This window comes from Cavia porcellus, unplaced genomic scaffold (assembly GCF_034190915.1).
Source record: "Cavia porcellus strain 051 isolate PalLab524CR breed Dunkin Hartley unplaced genomic scaffold, mCavPor4.1 scaffold_6, whole genome shotgun sequence".
NCBI classification, from domain to species: domain Eukaryota; kingdom Metazoa; phylum Chordata; class Mammalia; order Rodentia; family Caviidae; genus Cavia; species Cavia porcellus.
Genome location: NW_026947489.1, coordinates 59,193,107 through 59,211,214, shown reverse-complemented (window position 1 = coordinate 59,211,214; position 18,108 = coordinate 59,193,107). Strand labels below are relative to the sequence as shown.

The 18,108-nt window shown below is 45.3% G+C and overlaps 1 protein-coding gene across 3 annotated transcripts in view; it reads right to left on the bottom strand.

Annotated features, from left to right (window-relative positions):
• The window catches only part of Dpp6 (dipeptidyl peptidase like 6), an 827,976-nt gene that overhangs the window by 574,560 nt on the left and 235,308 nt on the right, over positions 1-18,108 (bottom strand). The window contains exon 1 of one of the 3 annotated variants that reach the window (XM_023564980.2): positions 12,066-12,450. The exons of the other annotated variants lie outside the window; for them this stretch is intronic. Coding sequence (XP_023420748.2) covers positions 12,066-12,308 — 243 coding nt within the window. The 5' untranslated portion in view covers positions 12,309-12,450. Of the gene's footprint in view, positions 1-12,065; positions 12,451-18,108 lie in introns of those variants that run through there. 3 annotated transcript variants of the gene reach the window in all.

The following is an 18,108-nucleotide window of genomic DNA, read 5'->3' as shown; positions in this document are numbered from 1 at the left end:
CTGTCATTCAGAGGTGCACGGTTTGAATGTCATGACTCCCAGTCAGAGCTGGGTTTGGGCCACTGGAGCCAGCTGAAGCCAGCATCTGTGGGTGTACATTTGACCTCACAAAATCACTCAGAGCCTTCCCAGCTGCTGCAGGATGGATTCTAGTCATGTGGCTTACATCAATTCCCCAAGGTTTCCTGCACCCCAGTTTGCAAGCTGAGCTCAGTCATCCATTCTATGGTTTCTCCATTTAGACTCTGTCCTAAAAGCCCACTGCCCTCCTTCCTTGACCTTGGCTCCCCAGCCCTGTACACACCTCCTAGACATCTGTCTCCAACATTGTTTATGAGCCAGTTCCTCAAAGCAAAGGCTGAGGGCAGCAGCCTGAGCTGGCTCAGACTTTGCACCAGGACAACCACTCCTTCTGGGCCCATCAAAGCCAGACGTAGGGATAGCAGACATGGGGTCAGATGGGTAAGTCACTTCCTGGGCAGCCCTGCTGGGGGCTGCCAGCTCTATGGGTGCCTAGGAGTCTGCAGGTCTTCTTAAGTGCACACAAACAGCCTTGGACATCTGACCAGTCCTGTAGTGGCTCCTAGGTGCACTATTGGCTCCCCTGCTCCCCAGACATGAACTGGCTGTTGAGCCTTTGGTACTTTGCCACACTGATGACTTTCCTAGCTTTCTTGTGACAATAGCAGAAAACATGATTTTAAAAGTCATTTGAATTTAGTGCTCTGAGGCCCACTGGCCACTGCACCAATGGTCAGAGAACAGACTGCCCAAGGCCACATACCTGTCACATTGCCTTTACCTAATTTAAACACTGTGCCACTGTGTGATTCCAGCATTACGCATACTTGTTAGGGTGTGTTTAGGCGGCAAACCTAGCCACAACAGGCTTCCTGAGACATTCTAAGTTCACACAGAAGGTTTGGCTTAGTGGTCCAGAGTATAAGCCACGCAGCACTGTTGCGTGTGGACACCACGGCACCCAACTGCGGCACCCAACTGCAGTGCAACTCTTTCCAGCCACGCAGAGCAAAACCTGCACATCTTTGTTTTCACATTTGATTTCCAGACTCTGGTCCAGAGTGAGTGATTGCAGCCCAGCCTGGATCCTAGCCAAGGAGGTAGATGTCCAGGGCACTCGCAGGGGCCAGGCAAAGGCAGAGATTACAGCTGCCTGTCTGCCAGACAGTTCCGATCCTGTTATCACAGAAATGTACACTGCAGACAGCTGAGAGCCTCAGACAGTCTCAAGCAGATTACAGAATCCAGGAACTGTTTTTTTTTTTTTTTTTTTTTTCTGGAAGAAACTATGCATTCTGGTCTTGGAACTTCAGTCTCCCTCTAATGATGTGTGCTCTGATTTGACTCCCTATCTATCAGATAGAAAAATGATCATAGTATCATAGAAAGAGAAGCTGTAATTTTTTTCTTTCAACTGAGAATTAGGCAATGCAACATTCTAATAAAAAACAACTTACTGCATTGCTATCTTTATAGAAATCTTTTTCTCAATGCTTTGCATTTTCTTCCGTGGTTTTTCTTTTCTACTACTTTATTTCTCTGATGACCACAAAAAAGCCAAAAAAAAAAAAAAATAGTCCTACATAGACTATTGTAATTTTACTTACACTTTTTAATCCAGCAAAGAACTATAAAATATTACAATGAAAATATTATGCTAAATGCTGTATATTTTAAACAGATCCAACAATAGTAAATGCTATTTTCCTAATAACTACTTTGTCTGCTCAACCAGTTGCTCTGCACTTGAGCAATCAGAAAAAGCCCACGCAGAAACAAACAGTAGTGAAACCCTGAAAAAAAATCCATCTGCAGACACCTGGGATAAGCCATGTACAAACTGCAAAGTTCAACATTCATTTCAGAACTGTTTCCATTTTCAGGACTATTTGGGAAACAGAAGCAAATGAACTGGGATTATTCTGTGAGCAGTTCCAGGAGGGTGTCAATGGCTCACCCATTCAGCCCACAGACAGCAGGTACTTTCCATGCATCAAACATTTGGCCAAGTTTACAAAACAAAAGAAGGAAAGATCCTTAGTCTCAGTTCAGCTGACACTCAGAGAAAGCGAGACAAAACAGGTAAAATCATACAATATTCAGTGTGTTAGAAGGTGACAAATGCTACCTAAGAAGTTACGATAGTGCAGGCAGGCAGCCCTAGGCACCATGGGTCAGCTGAGCTGTGATTTAACTGGGGTGGGAGGGGCAGATTGCCAAGGTGACCTTGGAACCAGTCAGATGGGTGCAGGTGTAGTGGTCCATGCTGGGAGACCTAACTGTGAAGACTCAGAGGTGAGAGTGAGCTGACCTCACCTGCGTGCTTAGAGGATAGGCCATGCCCAGCCTTGCAGTCACTTAGAGAGCTCTGGTTTTTGCTTGGGGTGAAATGAGGTGGCTTCACGCAGTTGTGATCTGGGACAGGCATAGGTCACTTGCGATGTGGGCACCCATGGAGAAAGTGTCCTTAGCATAGTCAGAGCCCACAGAAGTGAACTTGGCATCACGTTTTGGTGAGAACACACATCCAGGGTAGCGATGGGAAAACAATTTGCCTGTCCAAAGGGAAGTGAGGTGCAGGTACCTAAGGATGAGGTACAGACTCAGAGGGCCAGAAATGACAGTTGGGCCTCCTCTGTTTTACAGGGATATTGTGATTTGCCCCTGGAGCAAATATCCTGTGGCACAAAGACACAACTTTCTAGCAGTGACGAAAACAGAGCCAGCACTGAGCAAAATCACCGTGGGTCAGATACAGGGGTGGGGCGAGCTCAGGTCCTGGCTCCTATCTACAGAAACAAACACCTGGTCCCCAAGTGACCTCCACCTTGTGAGGGCCACAGCCCTGAGGACAGAGGGTGGCCCAGCATTCAGTAAAGGCCTGGCTGGCAGAGCAGCTCCTGTTGCTATAGAAACAGGGTCCCTGACTTCCCTGAACTCCCTCCCTTCTTCCCAGACACCATCTGTGGGTATAATCAGGGGTCGAATTTCCTGTCCATTTGGAAGATCCGAAAATTTGGAGGCAAAAGGCAGGAAATCCAGGATACACTACACTTCCCCCACACAAAATGGAGGAGAAAAAACCAGGCAGGACACTAATCGTGCTGACGCTGAGCTGCTCCAGGCAATCCCTATGATTCGAGTGAAGACTTTTAACCTTCAGTTTCCCCGACTGCAAAGAGCTTCTCCCAAATCTTTATGAAGCTGACAGTGTGGCATCTACAAAGGACAAAGGGCGGGACTTAGATTTTTCTCCATACCAGGAGCCCTCCCTGTGACCCTCTGCTGAGGTCTCATCCCTTAGAGACATTCTGTAGCAGCCGTAGAGATGATGTCATCCAAGCCCTGAGAGCCGAGGAAGGGAGGAAGGGTGACCTGTGCACACCAACATGAACCTGCAGCACTGACACCATCTCAGTGACTTACAAACCAAGGCCACACCCTGCTGCCTCACTGAACAAGGTCACCCAAAACGTAGCTGGCTCTGATCCTCCACACAGAGGAGCTATGCCCTGTCCTCCTCCCTCCCAGCACCCAACTCACAGCAGGCACAAAGCATAGTCCTACTGGGTTCTGGCAAACCTGGGCACATCTACAGCTACAGACCTGCAGGAGAAGCTAGCCTCCTCCAAGCACCGAGCTTGAATTCAACTTTTGAAAAACCTGACTCTCCCCTCTGGCCATCCATTAGCATCATCCATGTTCCATCCCACTGTGATCCCCATGCAAGTTTGAGCTGGAGCTGCGTTCTAAGGGAAAGGGTGCTGTAGCTGGCACTGGGTGTGAGGGCTATGTTTGGGAGCCCTCACGGAAGTGTGCACATCCACAGGGGGGTGCACTGTAGACGCCACGGTTTGCTGTAGCTCATGCTGTCAGATCTGGCTGTGGAGGGCAGGGCTTTGCAAAAAGAAAGGAGAACATGAACAAAGTAAAGAAAAACCAAGGGCCACCTGAGAAAGTAGCAAGACACCCTATATGACCTGCCTCCAAGGATCTGAAGAGACAGCATCATTCCCTCCATGAATATTCCAGAGAAGAAAGACATGTAAAGCAATGAAGGGCTCCAGGTGTACTGCCTGCAGAAAAGGGAAGAGGACAATGACCTGGTTTCCTCAGCTTCCTCTTCCTCAGAGGCCATGGAAACCGTGGATTCCCAGACACGAGCCACAACAGAGTGAAGCCTGACAGCAGGAGATGCAATACTAACAATTTATGAATAACAGCCCGCTCCTGGCAGGGGAGGCTGAAAATGCCCAAGAAGTCTAAAAGTGTCCAAAGAGGGAAGACTCTACAGCTTAAGATTTTCCACAGCTTTTTATTTTCGAGTGTTAAAAATGCTAGGTAGGATTTTTGCGTTGACTATTTAGAGTTTGAATACTACTCCAATAAGCTAAATAGTTTGGAGAAAATGCCATATAATACCTATATAAAGCTAGATAAATATATGATAGGTGATTTAACAAAGAGGCCATTGCTGCAAGAGCAGCTGTATGGTTCTTAGTTCTATCTTTAAAACAAATCTTCACTGTTCATAATGAACAACAGCAGACAGAAAAAAATCAATCACTTCAAACTAAGGCAAATGCCTCTATCTCTTATTCCATTTTTCTTAAAATATAAGCTCTATGTCAAAATTGACCCAAATGGTCTAAGGTAAAAGCTGATGTCTAAGTGAAATTTGACCACTGTTGAAAATTAAAAATTGATTTTTTACAATGATTTTGATGATCTGGAATTTCCCTAAACTTCTTTTGAATTAAAATAATTGTGTGCATGTGTGTGTATGTGTGTGTGTGTAGGAGCCTGTGTGTGTTTATCTCTATTGGATTCACTATCAGGATGATTTTAATGAATTCCAAATGTCCTCATGTTTGAATGCGCATATGTGGCTCACTGGTAGTAAGTTTGCTACTTTTTAAAGATAAAGACTGTCTCAGCACCTGAGAACCTTCTATTTGCAGATACAGGGTTTCCCCTGTCCTACATTCCCACAAAGCCCTCCTCTCCAGGCCTCCTTTTCAGTACCCACTCCATATTCTACGCCTGTCAGCCAAGACAACTCCTCTGTAGGAGTCAGGGTATGTCTCAGTGGCAGCCACTCCTGGAGCTCATCATTTGGATCTCACAGGATCTGTAGGCTTCTAGTTCTCCTATAATATTTGCCTGTGTGTATGTGCGTGTGTGTGTGTGTGTGTGTGTGTGTGTGTGTGTGTGTGTGTGTGCATTCACCACCATGAGACAAACCCGAACATTTCTTATGTTTGAAATAGATACAGATGCTTCTGGGAAACACAGAAAATAATATATGCTAGAAAAAGTAATAAAACTATTATAGCAACCAAATCTAGAAATTTTTATATTACTACAGCAAATTTGTGGGATTTTCTTCCTTTGGCAAATGTCATATCCATTCAGAACCAAAATATTTAACACTTAATAGAAACCCATGTCATTTTTTTAAACTCAGTGATATAATTAAGTCAAATCCCCAACTCAAATACGGTCCAGCAACTTGCACGGAAAAGAACTGAAGATCCTGAAAACAGGAACGTGTTTTCCGACATCAACCAATAATTACCTGTAGTCTTCTCATTTGTAAAGCTTGATGTTATCAATTCTTAAAGCTTTCTCCTCAGGATAAGCTCCAAATGTTAGGTCATTCTAAAGACAAATGTGCTCAATGTTGTTAATGAGCAAGGCTGAAAATATTTTTGCATGTTTATCAAATCAAAGCAACATGCTTGAAATCATGAGGTGCCACAGGGGTCCTCAAAATGCCCTTAACAGTGCATTTATTTGACCAGAATTTAATTTTGGAAGCATTACAGTGATTATTATTTTTATCATCAATGCTTCATCAAAGGATCAATAATGCCCAATGCAAAGGCACGTTTCTCATGCATTTGATTAATGCGTTGTTATCATCGGGGTAATTAAGAGGAACAGGGACGTATACCATCAGCATGTGCATCTTACTCAGCAACTCCTGCCAGTTGCTTGCAAAAATTAAACTCATTAATCATTCTGACTCTAAAGGATAAAAACCTTTGAGTATGAAGTTTTTAAAAAAAATCTCTTTTAGGAAGAAAGAAAATGTCCAAAGCCAACATGCAGAAAAATTTCTGTCTACTTAATGGGAACAGACTATTAATCCCACGTGAAAAAATAAGCTGATTCCATTGTCAAAAACATAATATTATGTTATTTCAATACTCTGTAACTCTAGATAGCAAGTACATTTTTGGAAATGTGGGCACTAGCAACAGTATGAAATCCATGCCATGTGAAGTTGGCTGTCACACCCACCTGAAAATCCTTTACTGCCAACACAGATCTCAAATCCACTGGGAAGACAGAATGCTTGGTTTTCACAAACACACATTTTGGCGAGCTCTAGAGAGCAAAAGCTTGTTACACACTGAAATTTGTTTGCCATAGTTCATAGCTGACAAGTGGCCTACCCAACACAAAGCCACTTAGCCTGACTTTTATTAATTTTCCAAGCCAGAAGATTAGCTCCTTGTGGGCTTTTTCTTCCTGGTCAAGGGAACTGTGAAAGGGAAATGGGCTACCTGGGGTGGTGCTTCACAGATTACAGGTGTGGTCCAGAAGTAAGGTGTTGTTGATGCTTCTCTGGGTATTCCAGTATGTTACTTTTTTTGTAACAGAGGCCCCTTCCCAATCATGATGACATTCTGAGAACTGAGCTGTTAAAGCAAAATTTTGTATAGTTTTGTCACAGATATAGTATAAGCAAATTCTTTATTGACAAAGAATTATATTCGTAAAGTTAAGTGATTATTCACTCCACCTAAGCATTTACTGGGAGGCTGTTTAGGTAGTAAATATGTTCTGGAGTAAAAGAGTCTAATTTTTTCAAATACTTTAAACTACTGCATCCAGCAGGACACATGATATAATGGTATCGGGCCATAACTGAATGTCAATTCTGATCTAGAGAAATAATTCTAAGAAGGAAACCCAGGCAGAATGTGGTTTGGACATATCTACAAGCATTGCATGCTGTGCTAGGAGGAGGGAAGGATGGTATTAAGAGGGGTGGAAATAAGGAAGTGGACTGAAAACTTACTTGGAACTGCAGATAAAAAGATAAGGGGAATGACTAAGCTAGTGATATATCCCATGTGGATATTTTATGATCACTACAAAAACAATCTTGTAGGCTGCTTGACGTGGTAAGAAAGCTTGGAAGAGCTCTTTCTAAGGTCTTTGTAATTCTAGAATTCCCTGATTTTGTAAACTATAAAAACAAATTATCTTCAGAAATAATGCTAAAAGTATCAGTATAAAGCTGTATTTATTCATCATTTTCTAATGTAGAAGCTGCAGAATATACTGGGCTCCCTTTGTGGAAAGTTTATCTTACAGAGAAAGCATAAAAGAGGAAGAATAAAATGCTGGAGAACAAAATATTAAAGGATAGGAGAAAGGAATGATTTACCAAAGACTTGAAAGGCTGAGTTCAAAGAAAGAAAGATTCAGGGCTTGGATTCATGCAGCATCATGAAAAATGTGAGATATAAAAGTTTTAGGGTTGGGGTGTGGTCACCAGGAGCAAAGGCTACAATAACATCAAGGTAAAGGAGAAATCAGACAGGCGCCAGGACACTAGTGCAGAGGGCAGAGGATGTGAGCCTGGATCCACGACAGACCAGGAAATGAGGGTTGCTGATCACAGTCCTGGGTGAGTACTAGACCTTTTACTTTATCAGTTACAGAATAAAAGAAGAAAGTGAGACAGGAAAGGAGGAGGGACCAGTGAAGATGATCTTTGATTTGCCTGCAGGTGGAGAAGAAAGAGCCAGTAGAGAAAGCGAGATTAAGGAACAATATTATTGCTAACAGCAGCGGCATATGCTCTTTGGGCACCTTTTTGGCACCTGGTCGTGCCTATATAGTAAGTGACACTAAGATGAGGGGTAAGTGAAGGTGAAGCTCTGCGTGCATCTTTAATTAATCCCTCACTGGACTTGCGTTTTCCTCTGCCCATCCTGGAGTGAGCATGCCTGGTACTGCCAAACTCATGATGAGAGTCCTGGGACCAGGCCTATAGCTGAAAGATATTTTCTCATTCTGTGAATTCCAATTAGAAAAAAATTAAACTAGAGATAACAACAGTGACAGAGTATATAGCAATATTTCTGCAGGCAAGGAATCAATCACAAAATTGATAAATCCCAAGCACATATTGAAAGGGTACACACATAATAGCAATGAGCAGTAGAAGTAGAGGAAAGGAAAACGGACCAGTGGCCAAAGACACACAGGACTACAAAATAGGCCTTGTTACACTAAAGACATCATGGACAGTAATTTGTCATTCCATCTCTGTTTTGGACAACTTGTTATTTTCAAATCATGTTGTCACCATATTTACATAGACAGGAAATCACTTGTCACCAAAAACAAAGGGGGTGCTATGTGATCTCAGCCAAACTACTTCCCTGGAAGTATACAAGACTTCAAAGCCCTTCAGGAAACCACAAATAGATGTTCAAGTGGGGGAATAAGAAAGCTCAGTATTTAATAAACCAGTTACAGTTAATTTCAGTGGGAGTTCACTCATTCCCATTAAAAGTCCCTTGAAGCAATACATTCTTCAAGAGTAAAGTTATTTTTAAATTAATACAGTGAGTTTTGAATAAAATGGTTTTGACTTTGGAGTTGTCCAAGTAAATAGCTTTATATTTAAATAAATCAAAGAAATGGATATAAAGATACTGGCTATTTCAAAGTCAGACTTCACCTATTAGAAGTAATATGCCTAAATAAGCCACTCTGTGAAGACTCCCTACCAAAAGGTCCCTTTATTATAAACATAGTGTGTGTGTTTATACAACATCTATTAGCATTTCACTGCCAAACTTTAAACATGTATGATTTACCTGTGCAGACTTGGTTACATCTTATAGGTGTGTCTTAGTGATTACCTTGAATTCTGTCCAGAGAGAAATTATTCCTTTTCAGTCATATACAGGAATGTCTGTGCACACATACATGCATATGCTAAGAATTAGTTTATTTTTCCCTTTCTGGGTCAAAGGGCAAGATGTACAAAGCCCAGTGAATTGTAGAGACATGCTGTCTCCATCATCCCAGTGACAAGATGAGAAGGCTTTTCCATATGTGGAAACTGCTTGCCCTGAATGACAAGACACAGAAGAGCAATACAGCCACTAACCTTGGGATTGGGCCCTCTGGAGCATAAGTGATTAAAATTTCTCACCGGTTAAGGAAAGAGAACTTCAGCACCCCAGAGAGCTCCTGCCCAAGGGCTGAGCTTCCCAACTGGAAATGTCCACTATTTGTTCCCCAAGATATCAGCAATTCGAATTTACATATTCCAAGTTACATATAACAATATAACACGTGTTCCTAATCATATATATTTATATATATTCAGCTTTAAATTTGGGCCTCAAAATGATTGCTTGAGATTCTTCAATCTTTACAAGGCCTCATATCTACAAGCTAACTTTAAAATCCAAAGCCTGTCTTCAACTGTACCCATCAAAAAAATTAAATTTTTGTTCCTGGAAGTATGGTGGTTTGTTTAATGTGTATACCTTTCTCTAAATTTTTGGATATTACTTCAATTTGAAATAACTTTTTAAGAAAAGTACTTCAACTTTTTAAAGGAACTGATGCTACATTTTGACTTAATTATTTCTTACTGTACACATTTGAGGTGCACAACATGATGGTAAAAAGGTTACCAAAGAGAGGCAAATGAACACATTCATCACCTCACATAGCTATTTTTGTTTGTTCTGTGGTAAAATAGTTAAAATCTACTTATTTATCATGAATTGCATTCACATTACATCCTCATGACTTACAGTCCTCAGGATGTACATCAGATCTCTAGCCGGCTAATCACACTGATCTGCTGTACTATAGGAAACTGGTTTTTGCGTATGTGTACTGATTATGCCCACACACACATATACAGAAAGTGGAAATATACACATATCATGGTATACTATGCTTATGCACTCTACATCAACACCCACGGGCTGGCATACATACACATACAACTCCACATTTTCCAGGAAACAGACAGAAACCTCGGAATTTAATCTAAATGAGAGCTACTACTGTTTAGCGCTCTACCAATGAAAATTATCTGCACTTCCCAAATCCCTGATTCGTTCTCCAGTTCAATACTTTTCTTACCTGAGAAGCAGTTCTATACATATGTGAAAAATGAAAAGAAGAAAATAGACAATATGATATATGCAAAGATTTTTAAAAGAAATAAGGCCCGAGATCAGTTTAGGCCTTTCCTGTCTCCTGGCGACACCTAGAGCCTGCCGAAGGGAAATTCCATTGTTCTCAATGGAAATGTCCACAATTCAGTCCCTTTAGGCAAAAAATCCACCTTGCTGTTTGCATTGCTGCTCAACCATCTTCTCCAAAACCCTCAATCATAGAGTCCCAAGCATCCTCCATCCTCCCCAAGGGACTCGCGTTCCCCGAACCAGATGTCTGGAAACTGCATGCATTTTCCTTAGAGCTGGCTCACTGGAGTGAGTGGCATCTCTTTGATGTCTATCTAACCAAGGGACTCTATAAAATGATTTGAGACGGAATTAAAAATCTCATACAAACCCTGATTCCAGGTTATGTGTGTGTACGAGTATGTAAAGTACCTCTCCCACAAACTTGGTCACCTCTGTGAAAGCCATCCCATTCCATAATATTGATTATAAAAAAAATTTTAAAAAAATAAAAACTACCATTAAAACGTAACCATGCTGGTTTTGTAGGACCTGGCAATTGAGAATCAGCTCCATGGAAACATCCCCTCCCTACACAAACACACCTCGGGCACAAATAAATACCAATGGTGAGGCAATATGACCCAAGACAAGACCAGTCTAATGGCCACAACCTCCTGCTCAGTGCAGACAGACTCACTGCCCTGGCAATGTGAGGAAGCCTGCAGGCTTGTGCAAGGACTCCAAGTGCTTCATGACTGTTCAAAGAGACCCCACTGAGCAAACTGCTCAAAGGCACATGAAATGACTTCTACCAACCCACTCTTGTTTCTGTGGCTGGGCCAGGCCAGGCCAGACCAGCTGATCGGAGAGTTCTTCGGTGATTTGTCTCTATGCTCTGAGAACAGAAGATCTCAGAAGAAACACAAGAACAGAAGAAAAACAAGTTTCCTCTCTTCCTTGCCCCACACTCTGAGTCCCCTGAAGGAATTCAACCTGTCTTCTCCGGAGCTGGCTCCTGTCCAGCAGGAGTCATCCGTTACTAGGGGGATATGCAAATTCAACCTTTGAGACCCAGGTTGCTAGCCTGACAAGAGCAGGATTTGCTACTCTGGGAGAAGTTTTCAGGGCAGATAGCAGTCTGTGTACAGTTGCTGGCCCAAGGATAGGAGCTGGACAGGGCAACACCTGGGGTGCCTGTCAGCAAAAAGGGGCTGGGCCTGGGACAGGGCTTGGATCCCAGCCTGGTACTTTTATGTTTTCCTCAGAAAAGATCATGATCCCTGCCACCATCACTGAAGGAGAAAGTGTCTGGTGGCATTTTCATCAAGGGACAGAGTGGACAGGCCAAAGGGGTGCTGTGGGTAGAATCCAGTGACCAGTGGAAGGAAGGGACTTGGTGTTGTTCCCTGAGCCTTAAGCAGGACAATGAAATTTTTTTCTTTTTTTGAGAAAAACATATCAACTTGTCAGCTCAGGCACATTCTAATTCCCTCCTCGGACACACAGCAGCCTGTGACAGAAGCAGGCTTTCACGAATCCAGTAAGCCCTAGCGCATTCCAGACCCCAGCATGCCCAGCTCCAAAACCCTGCTGGCTCCAGTCACCAATTCCGACCTCTGCGAGGGGGTCAGACCCGTTCCGGACGGCGGCGACTACGACCGAGCGCTCGGGAGCCGCGGGAGCCCAGAACAGGGCAGGGAATGGGGGAGGGCGGCCAGTGCCGACCCGCTCTCCCGCGCATCCGGTGCGCCCGGCCCGAGCTTGCCGCCGCCGCCCGCCCGCCCTCCGCGGTGCGCTTACGTCCTCCTCGTCCCCGTCGCTCCGCGCCTGGTACTGGAACCGGGGCCGGACGCCCGCGCCCCCGCCGCCGCCGCGCGCCCGGGGAGCCGCCGCCTGCGCCTGCGGGCCGAGGGGCTTGCCCGCGCCGCCGCCGTCGTCCTCGGGGCCCTGGCCGCCCAGGAGGTGGCTGGCCTCGGGGGGCGGCGCGGGGAAGGAGCGCGACGTGTTGATCTTGCCGGTGAAGCGCTGGTACAGCGAAGCCATCGGGCCGCGCTCGCCGCCGCTCCGCAGGGCTTGCTCCCGAGTGCTCCAGAATCTTTCGCCGTCTCCGCCGCCTCCCGGGTCCCCGAGCCCCACCCCCTCCAGAAAAAACAGGGAAGAAAAAGAAAAAGGAAAAAGGAGGCGGCAGGGGAGAAGAAGCGGCAGAAACAAGGCAGCCTGCGGCGGCCGCTCCTCCGCGCGCCACTGTGAAGTCTCCGCCGGGCGCCTCCGCCTGGCTCAGCCTCCTGCGCCCCCTCGCGCGGCTCCGCCGAGCCGGGGCGAAGTGTGTGCGCTTTCTCTGTGCTGCTTTGCTTTGCTTTTTCTTTCTTTCTCTTTTTAAATCCTTGCTACAACCACGTACGGCCTAATCAAAGAGATGGGAGCGGGGGTGGGTGGGGAACAACAACAACAACAAAAAAACCATAATGGGAGGGAAAAGCTTAGGTCGCGTTATTTGGCACCACGTAGAGATCCAGAGCGCGTCCAGAGCGCCTCTCCAGGCCCCCGCGGCCGGTCCCCACAAGACTCTCTTTTTGCCCTTCACAGCCAGGCCCAGCAATGGGGAGGCCCTGGGCACCCGGGGAAGTTGGGTTTGAGGAGCCTGGGGAGACCTAGGGGACCAGGAAGGGTGCAGGAGGTGCCCGGGACGCCGGGAGGGGGGGGTGAGTGCCATCGGATGAGGGCGCCCCGGGCCCGCTGAGGTCACCACCGGGCGCGTGGGCAGAAGCACAGATCACGCGGGAGGAGACGAGGAGCAGCCCCCGTGCCTCCGAGGGCACCCCCTGAGCACCCGAGGGCGCCCGATCCTGTAGCTGTTCTGGCTTTTCTCGCCCAACTTGAAATCGCCAGTCAAGTCCCCTAGAGTCTACAGAGAGCCCCAAGGTTTGGAGGAGGGAAGCAGGCGGGGAGGGACTGGGCGGCATCATTCCCCCCCCCCCCCCATTCCAGGCCTTGGAAAACAAACTGGATTGTTTTCCTACTCCGCCAGCCCTGGATAGGGGAAGCAAAGGGATCGCAAGCCCGGCGGGAGCCTCCGGAGAGCCCCGCCAAGCGTGCCCCTCGCGGCGGCTCCGGCGTGCGTGGATGCCAACTCCATTTCCTCCCCAACAGACTCCGGGACACGCAGGATGCCAGCGACTATCCCAATCTGCTCCGCCTGCTTCCTTTCTCCCTTAGCGCCACACCAGAGGAAGCCACAGGGGCACGGTGACCCCAAATGTCTTGCACCATCCAGGGGTTTGCATGAACTCATTTTGCAGCTTTAAAACGTGCTCCAGCGCCCCTGTGTGGCGCACAAGCAAACTGTGCCTCCCTGCTCGGCTCAGACTCTGGTGTCCTCCCCTCGCTTCAGCCCTGTGATGGCTCTTCCTGTGACTTGCTCTTGGTTCCCCAGAGGACCAGGGGCTCACACACCCTTGAGCACTCTGGCCCTTCTCCCGCGCCTCAGAGGTGCCCCCTCCTCCTCTACCCTTTCCCTGCAAGCCCCACATGCTGCACCCCGCGCCCCAGTTGGCTTTCAAAATCAGAGGCAATGCAGCCAGAGAGAATGCAGGCTTAGGCCTCACCAGGCCACCTGCTATCCCCGAACATCACCCCTGACCCGGGCTCAGGGAGGTGGCCTGGTTCCGAAATCACCACCGCATGGAAACCTACAGAGGGTCTAGGGGAGGTAGAGCCTGGAACAGCCTGCTGAGGCCACAATTACAGACGTGGAAAACTAAATTTTAAAAGTCACCCCATTTAACCAGACAAAAGCTAGCTTTTAAACTGGCTTCTCACCTCAGTGATGCCTTTGAGAGAAGGAAGCTCTTTCCTTAGCAGTCTTCAAAGAAAAACTCCCGCTGCCCTGCCCTCCAGCAAGACAATGTCATTTCATTACACACTGATGCTACCGGGGTCCTGCTTACATGCTTATGATGGGTGACATACACTTGCACATTGCTGCACAAACGCTCAGCATACGAAGCATCATGCCACACCACTAATGTCATATGAGACAGAAGTTGTAGACACTGTACTTTATAGATATATGCATATTAACCATCACAGATCAAATCTTTTAATGACAAATGGAATAATAACAAATGAATAAAGAATGCAAATTGTCTCGCTTACAAAAATTATTTTCTTCAGTGAGCTTGCAGGTATTGAAATTATCGTTGGTCAAGGTTTAAAACCCTTATGAGATTATTCAGAAGTGTAAATGATTTTTAAATCGTGAAAGGATACCAAAAATCAGGGCCCAGTAGAGCAAGGTGAGCCCACCGAGCAAATTAAAGAATTTCACTGCTTGCACCTTGGACACAGTGCTCCAGGAACTTTTCAAGGAATGTTTTAGGTAGGAGCAAGGATGTACGTGTGCGCCTGCACACAGACACCTCCAAATGTGTCTGAAACTTTGACACACAATTTGCCCATATCTTTTACACACTGTGGGGCTCTGATTTCGACATGCAAAAGAGTACCGTGCTTAGGGTTTTAGAGATGGGCCAGCAAGCCATGCCATTTATGTTCACAAGACATAGTTCATTCAATTCTTTGTCAAATATCCTCACATGTAAGCACCAAAAAGTACGCCAAGGGGCATTAAAATCCCAGGCATTCCAGGGCAGGTGCACCATTTCAAAAGGGAGCATGTCCATATCTCTCTCCTCTCTCCCAGGCTTTGATCATCCTGACTCTCCCGAATTGAAGCTGATCGTCACTCCTACATGCTGGGGCTGGATGTGAAAATGTTTCTGAAATTATTTCTGTGAACCATCTCATGCGGAGATTCTAATTCCTCAATACTGCTCAAAACCAAATACCCACTTACCCACTTTTCAATCGGGCTTCATATGAGTATGTCTTCTCTATTTATTAAGCAAAGGTGTAAGGGTATGTTTATTTTTCCTGGGCCTAATGTCTAAAACAAATATGGTAAGTCACGGGAATTAGGAACCAGAATATGATGGATAATTGTTTTTAAAATGACAATAAAGAAACATTTTTGCTGTACATGCAAGGTAGGCATTATAGGAATACCAAAAATACGATGTGTTCAGCAGCCTAAATGTGATTTTTATTAGGTAAGCAGTTTTCTTAGTTCTGTGAGAACTGTAGTCCATAATTTACTTTCTCTTTCTCTGCATGCTAAGGGAGGAGAGCATAATCATGTTAAAGATTTTATTGTTTTCCTAAAACTAATATTTGGGCCAATAGGGGTATATTCCAAAGGAAAGGCCTCCCCACAAGGGTGGGCACCAGCATCTTTTAAATAGTATCACCTTGTTTTTTCATAAATAGGGAAACATGAAACAAACATTCAATAGCTTGAGAAAAAATACCCCATAAGTACAAGGCATGTTCCCAACTCTGAAAAACTTCTTCTGTCTCTGTCTCTGAAAATGTTTTGTTTTTGTGCTTTTCTTTATTTTTTTAATTTAAAGGGATAAAAAAACAGAAAAAAGGGGTAGAAATAATACAGAATTTCAGAAAAATAAACAGTAATAAATCACTAGTTGATAAGTTACATATTGTCATCTTAGAAATAGTTGTTCAAATTAAAAATTAAAGCATACAAAGTGTCATTTCAAGATGACTATCAATTAGAAACTGGGTTCTTACAAACTTCTGAATAAGAAATATCCAGCACACACAGGCCCATAGGTACTCATGGCACACACACACACACACACACACACATACACATACACGTGCGCGCGCGCGCACACACACACACACACACACACACACAGCAATTACTGTTCTGAGTGTTTATAAAACATAAAGTTAATCTGTAGAGTTGAATTGGAGGCTTTCAAATTGATATTTAAATACCAATATGTTTTAAAGGAAAATAATTATTTTAACGCAATCAACAGGCTTCCTCTAGAATCAGTAACTTTAAAATTTAATGTCCCAATAGCACCGTACTCTGACTTTTACTGCTGCCATTGTTTAATTGCCTGGCTTTTGCACACAGGTGACAATATGTATACAACTAACTGCTCTCATGTCCTACACACAGACACAGGTGCTGGGAAATCAACACGAGCTGTCAAATTCATCGCCATCCGACCCACGAATGGCTGGGTGGCCCTGGCCACCTGCTTCTCTTTGCCCCGCGCAGGCCTGGTCTCAGCATCATTGCCTCCCTCCCCATCCAGCTGCCTCTCCTCCTTCCTCTCCTCCACATCTGGACGCAGCTCGAGTCTTCTCTTCACCCACATTCTGGCTTCCTTTCTCCCCTTTCTCTTCCTTAGCTTTCTTTCTCATCCTCTCTCTGGATCAATGTCAGTAGACTATGCATATATATTTTTTCCCTAACCTGCCTTGCAGCTTTATAAATCCTTATGAAATCTTGCTCTTTTTTTGTTACTACCAATACCGCTTTGGAAATTATACAAATAATTACTTCTTGTCCCAGAGGATGCATGGAACTTGTATCTTCTATTTCTTACTTATGTCAATAGCTTCTACAGTACTTCCTCCCCAAGGCTCTCAGGGGTCTTATACTACAAGGTATAGAAAAGTCTGCATCTCTGTTTGTCCCTGTGGGTCGGTGAATATAATCAAGTCATTCTCAGAGGAACTTATCCATGGATCTAGCATGGCTGCATTAGAAGAGACCTGATTTCAGCACTCCCCAGAGCCTCCCATCCTGCCCTTTTTCAGGCCACGTACATCCATCCATGGTCCCAGTGAATTAAGTTGTATATTTCCTTTAATGCTCAAGTGAAAGTAATGAGCATCTGCACTTTGGTGCTTGAATTTTTTATTCAACAGGGGCAGTAGCTGTGATCTGGAAGGAGAGAGAGCTTTTATCTGTTCTCTCTGGTGCCCCCTGGCAAGCACTCTGAAGGACTACATTTTTCAGGGTAAATGTGGTTGGCTGCAGGATGAAGTGTGAGAGAGAGGTAAGACAGGGCTCAGGCCATCCCCTGAGAGGGTTAGCATCATGTCACCCTGTGGGGTTCTTATCTCAGGCTGTGATTTGAAAGAAACAGTGGAGTGGAAAGAGACTGGTCAAATGCAGACTCTTCTCTAGACAGAAGGAAATACAAGGGGGATAGAAAACTACGGTGAGTGAAAGATTCATTACGGTTAAACACACACTGCCTGAAACCCCTTCAAAACACATCCCTTCAATCAAACACCTCCCCCCATCACCTCTGCCACTTTCTGAAGTGGGGCCAATGAAGATGTTGCCCCAAGTAGAAAGCCTGACTCCTGGAGAAACTGTCACAATTGTAAAGGGCGGGAGGGGGCGTGGTGCTCACCCAGACTAAGGGACTAAGACTGGAGAAGACTCAGTGCAAGTCTGAGTCTGAGTCTTTCACCTGGGCACGAAGGCTCTTCTGCCAGAGAAAGGAAAGTAAAGCCCAGCAAACTGGCCTCTGGCCAGATCACCACCAACCCCTGTGTATCCTGGCATCTCTCAGCAGTCCCATGGCTGTGGGGTATAAGAAAGACAGAAGAAAGACAGCATCCTTTAAACCAACAAGAGATGGCAAGGGGTTTAGCTCAGCAGCATATGTGCCTGCCTGGCAAGCAAGAGGTCATGAGTTCGATCCCCAGAACAACAAGAAAACAGATGGCAAAATGTCTTAGAGTGAGGGCAGAAGCCACCCTATAAGAGGGCAGCGTGGGACAAGGACAGCCTGTTGCTCCCTGGATGTGCCCTTGGCTGAATTTTAAAAGTCTCTTAAAAACGGATTTCTTTCCTTTTTTTAACCCACTTCAAAATGTCAGAATGGGGTGTGTAGCACTTAGCTCAGCTGCTCAGGCACTTGCCTGGTAAGCATGAGTTTGACCCTGGTAC